Source organism: Oncorhynchus nerka, linkage group LG13 (assembly GCF_034236695.1).
Source record: "Oncorhynchus nerka isolate Pitt River linkage group LG13, Oner_Uvic_2.0, whole genome shotgun sequence".
NCBI classification, from domain to species: Eukaryota; Metazoa; Chordata; class Actinopteri; order Salmoniformes; family Salmonidae; genus Oncorhynchus; species Oncorhynchus nerka.
Window position 1 is genome coordinate 49293211 of NC_088408.1, and position 5612 is coordinate 49298822.

The 5612-nt window shown below is 45.2% G+C and overlaps 1 protein-coding gene across 1 annotated transcript; it reads left to right on the forward strand.

Annotated features, from left to right (window-relative positions):
* The first annotated feature begins 2171 nt into the window (after nt 1-2171).
* On the forward strand, nt 2172-4300 carry LOC115140522 (claudin-20-like). The gene has a single exon (XM_029678854.2). It carries the CDS (start codon nt 2318-2320, stop codon nt 3257-3259), a length of 942 nt encoding a protein of 313 aa, XP_029534714.1. The 5' UTR covers nt 2172-2317; the 3' UTR covers nt 3260-4300.
* Nucleotides 4301-5612: the final 1312 nt, after the last annotated feature.

A 5612-nucleotide genomic window follows, 5' to 3' on the forward strand; every position in this document is an offset into this window, starting at 1 on the left:
CGGGGACCACCATCGTGTTCATGAGAGTGTCATCCTTCCATAGAGGGGTCATAATAGTTTGTAGGCCAAACAGTTGGGATGTTACAGACATGTTCGTGAGAAGACCGATTTTCGAGATGTCTCATAGTCTGACAAACACCGCTGCAGCTCTGCCACCTTTCACCGCAGATGCAGGTGGACGACATCGGCGGATGTGGTGGATTGAGACGCAGCCCATCTCTAGCTTAAAGAGATAGATTTTTATGGGGATTTTTTTGTATTTTATTATGCTTTATTCGATTTCCGTGGGGGCGCGGACATCGACTCTAGGGGGTCCATTAAAACCCACACCTGCGGTCATTCACCTCCGGATGCTGCTGTTCTTGGGAGTAGGGTGGTGGTGGGACGTAGAGGAGCTGTGTCCCTTCAGGAATGGATGGGCGCATAAATAGAGCTAGGGTCTCCCAATGAGGACTACAGCTGTGGTAATGATCACAGTGGCATTTACTCTCCACACTCCCTCCCTGCTACGGTACCTGCCATCACCTGTCTGGAACAGATAATGTAATGGGCTAATGGGAATACATGGACTGGCTAAGGTCAAATGATCTCTTCTCGTCCAGTGATATTTTCCTATTTTTCAAATTAATGTAGTCTTTCTCTCCACACAGGACAGATAAGTGAAGTGTGTGTGGGGGGGTGGGGGTCTGATAGGGGCCTGGGGAGAAGGTAGGAACATTTATATTTCTCTGCTTCCCAAATGGCATCCTATTCCCTATGTAGTGCACTTCATTTGGTCAGCTGCTGCTACGATAGGGTACTTTCTTTTTGGTGTCACAGTGTGTGAATATATAGACATAGGATTACTATGAGGAAAGGTTGTGTAACTGTTGTTGGGATACTGCTGTGTGTGTTCGATCGCCACAAAAGGGGGGGGCTGTTCACAGTCTTATCTGTGCATTGCAGTCGGCCATAGTTCATGCGGTCACTTGAAGGGCGACACCTTCGTATCGGCTGCAGGGCAAAAGGATGGGGATGCAGGTCTTTGTCACCAGTCGGTTTCTATTGTGCTCTGAGTGACGATTGACGAAACACACAAAGCCACCGCCAAGCGAGCACCAATGTCAAATCAAACCTCAAAACTCTCGGCTGTCTAAATGATATATTGAACCAATTAAAAGGAACACCAACCAATCTTGAACTGCTCATTTCAGTCAGACATTCAAATATGCCGTGATGAAAAATATTAGCTTATTACGGTCTTTAATCACATTCCCAGGCTGCCCATTTGCTGAGAGGACATTAGCTTGATCTGAATCAATGACCTTCAGGTTAGTCTAGTCTAGTCTAGTTCTTTAACCACTCTCACACCACATTTCTCTCAGTCCACCACTCAGTTCTCCTTAGTGGTGCTGTAGCTCAAAGGCAACAAGGATGTGTGGCTGGCACGTCTTTTATTGGGACACTGAAAAGGATGGAATTGTATGTTCTGTTGCTAAGGAGATGGAAGGAGGAAGTGCGAATCGCTAAGCTGCTCACCCTATTTTATTGTTATGTTTTTTTCTCTCTTTTGTGCCCAGACAACATTGAGAAGAGACTGACGCACCATGGCACGCTGTCCAAGACACACAAAAGGTAAGGATGTTTTTTTTGTTTTTTTCCTCAAACACTGCATTACAGACAAACTATGCACTTATTCACTTTAACAACGCATTTACATTAGCATCAATGTCAGAACGTCACTAACATAAAGAAGACAGAGTAAAGAATTTAAGAAATTACACATTATTTTACAAGAAATAGCTTATGCATGTTTCAATTAGAAATATTGTATATTCCATTTTTGTATAGAACCAGCATTTACCTGACAGCTGAAGTGACGTAAACTAGCTACTTGCTGTAAAAAAGAAAGTAACCTACTTTCAGAGGAAGGACACTGCAGCTTTAAATGCACATAATTGAGCCTTTAAATGAACACTACAAAACTTAATCACACAAAGCCAGGGATGCAGAGTCAAAATGCAGGCAAACAGAAAGCACCCTCACACAGGCTTCTCCCCTCAAAAGAAGGAGAAAAAAAGAGCAAAGCGCAGTCTCCTCTCCCCACATTACCAGCCCTTGTGCCTCATCCGTCTGATCGTCACGCTTGCTCGCTCAGTTCAATTCTCATTTAGCTTTTTATCACAGCCCACTGGAGCCTGCACTGAGGAATTATCTGCTGTCAGGACCCGTGCCTGCACCAGGGCGATAGGGAGAGACGGAGCCAAGGAGCCAGGCTCAGGCCACCGCAAGGTGAGGGTGCCGCTGTGCCGGAGAGGAGGAGACTCGCAACTCGCCGATGGCGTCCTCCGCCATGCAGATCCTCGCCTTTGCCCTGGCGCTGCTGGGCGTCCTGGGCGCCACTGTGGCCACGCTGCTACCCAACTGGAAGGTGAGTGCCGACGTGGGCTCCAACATCATGACTGCCATCTCCCAGATGCAGGGGCTGTGGATGGACTGCACCTGGTACAGCACCGGCGTGTTCAGCTGCACCTTGAAGTACTCCGTGCTGTCGCTGCCCGCCTACCTGCAGACCGCCCGGACGACAATGGTTCTGTCGTGCATGATGGCTTGCCTTGGCCTCTGTCTCGCTGCCCTGGGGCTCAAATGTACCCGCTGGGGGGGCAGTCACCGGGCAAAGGGACACGCGGCCATCGGGGCGGGGGGTTGCTTCATATTGGCTGGCATCCTTTGCTTGGTGCCCGCTTCCTGGTTCACCAATGAGGTAATCACTACCTTCCTGGACTCCAACGTACCCGAGAGCAGTAAATACGAACCTGGGGGGGCCGTGTACGTGACCTTTGTCTCTGCCGGCCTACTGCTGGCCGGTGGGGTCATCTTTTGTTTGTCGTGTCCCGGGAAAAGAGAGGGGCAGTTGGATTATACGTCGACATCCACCTCTACCACATTTCCTGACAAACTACTGCAGCAGCAGATAAACCAGGAGCAAATACAGCGCGACCAGCTCCAGCGTGACCTGATACTGCGGGAGCAACTGCAACGGGGGCAGAAGGACTTTGAACAGCAGACGTCTCCTAATGAGCAGTCAAGCCGCGAGCAGCTTCAATGGGGTGACAAAGGGCCCCAGGATGAGGCCCACGAAGCTGACAAAATCCAGCAGGAGGAGCCTCTACAGGAGAAGCCTCTACATGAAGACAAGGGAACGCAACAGTTCTACTCTCCATCCAGAGTCCCTCCAAAAGACGCCCGGGCTGGCTACAGCCTGCAGGACTATGTTTAATATGTTTTATCCCTAAACCCTGCTATTGTTAGTGGGGTGGAGGGAGAATCCTGTGGCCAATCTACTGGCTGCCTTTGTGAGAGGGAGAGAGTGGAAGAGAGAAAAAAAGGGTGAGGAAGGAGGAAGGTAATGACTTTGACAGCCTTATCGCCTCCTCTCATCTCCTCTCTCTTGCTACTGCAAGCGCAAGCAGTAAAGGTATTCCCAAAGTCTTGGAGAAAGGCAGCTTGTGGATCCAGAATCCTGGGGTAAATGCCTCCTTGACTGCTGCTGTGGTGGGCGGAAAGACACAAGGGTAGGGTAAGGGTAGGGTAGAGGAGAGGTGTCATAAAAATGCACAAGCGCAGCACAAGTATTGTATATCCTGTGACAAGTTCCTTTAGAAACGGACGCGGAGGCTTTTCCATACCAAAGGGTTTCAATGGGAAAACATTGCTGATGATAATTAGCTGCTAATAATATGACATCATTACTTTTGCATAGTAAGTTACCCACTGGGCACACACTGGTTGAATAAACATTGTTTCCATGTCATTTCAATGAAATTACGTTGAACCAACTTGGAATAGACGTTTAATTGAGTAGCGTCGATGTGTCTGAAAAGCGAAGGTGTTCTTTGCAAGCTTGCATCTCTTAGACCCCATTTGCCTTGTGAGATTAAAATAATCATACTCAATCCTATTTTCAAAAGACAAACAGACTGATTGATATTCAGCCTTCTTAGCATGCTTGTTAAATAATGCAGCTCGTTAAATGATCTGTAGCTTGTTAAATAATGCAGTGGAATGGAGAGTAGTTACCAAAACGAAGCTACCAAAGCATGTGCCTAAAATGTGTTTGTAGAACTTCAACTGTTTGTAAAGGAGAATTACAGAAGACTAAATAAATGAAAAGGGAGTTCAGATTCCCACCAATACCACACACACACATCCAGTCCATCTTGGAGGAGCATAAGGTACATGGCACCAGGGCAGACTTAGTGATTTGGAGGCCCCAGGCAGAGGCCAGTCTGAGCCCCTCTCCAGTAATTTTAACTGTAAAAATGTATGACCTTTTAATGTGCGATGAACACAACCAGTCATGATGTTTCCATCTGATTGTCAAACAAATCGCTTAGTAGTGTCCATTCGCACGATCATCCAAAATAATTCCAGCATCCGAAAAGTGCACAGTGCGCACACCAACTTTCCTTTAAATTAGCAAGTGGCTAAAACGATCTCACCAGAGAAAGCGTCCGAGCGAGCAAAACAGCGCCCCTCTGTCTTACTATATGTAACCCATGTATCTGATGCTGTCTGGACAAAAAGAGTATGACATGACAATCTTTTTATCCAGGCAAAATCAGATAGTGTCTATAGAAAGATGACAACCCCTAGGATTTCTGCACATTTGATTGTGTTACAAAGTCGGATTATAATGGATGTAATTGTTGACAAAAAAATCAACACAAAATGCTCTGTAATGTTTTATTTTTTATTACATAAGATGTGAACACTAATATTCCTTGATTTTTCCTGTGCTTAGCTCCATCCCGTTTCTTTTCCTCCTGAAAAACTCCCCAGATGTCAAGCATACCCATACCATGATGCAGTCACCACCATGCTTGAAAATAAGGAGACAGTTACTCAGTGATGTGTTGTGTTGGATTTGCCCCAAACATAAGGTTTTGCATTTAGGCCAAAACTTTCCTTCCTTTGCCTCGTTTTTTGGCAGTATTACTGTAGTACTTTGTTGCATACATATGCATGTTTTGCAATATTTTTATTCTGTTTATTTGTATTCTTTTCACTGTCATTTAGGTCATTATTGTGGAGTCACTACAATGTTGTTGATCCATCCTAAGTTTTCTCCCATCACAGCCATCTACCACTCACTGCCTTTTTTAAATGAGGCTTTCGAATAGCTCCCTGGTCTTTGTAGTTTAATCTGTGCTTGAAATTCAATACTTGACTGAGGGACCTTAGAGATGTTGTATGTATGGGGGACATAGGACAGGGTAGTCATTCAAAAATCATGCCAACCCCTATTATTTCACACAGAGTGAGTGAAATAAGTTATGTGATTTATGTGATTTGTTAAGCCAAATTCTACTAATTAAGGTTTTTCCTAAACAAAGGGGGTGAATACTAATGCAACGACTATATTTGAGTTATTTAAGTTAGATTATTTTGTACAAAATGTGTAGAATTGTCTTTTCACTTTGACATTATGGAGTATTTTGTGTAGATCAATTGATATATATATTTTTTTTACAATTCCATGTATTTCAATCTCACTTTGTGATGCAACAAAATGTGAAAAAACTTCAGGGAGGTGTAGACTTTCTATAGGCACTGTACATGGGCTACACATA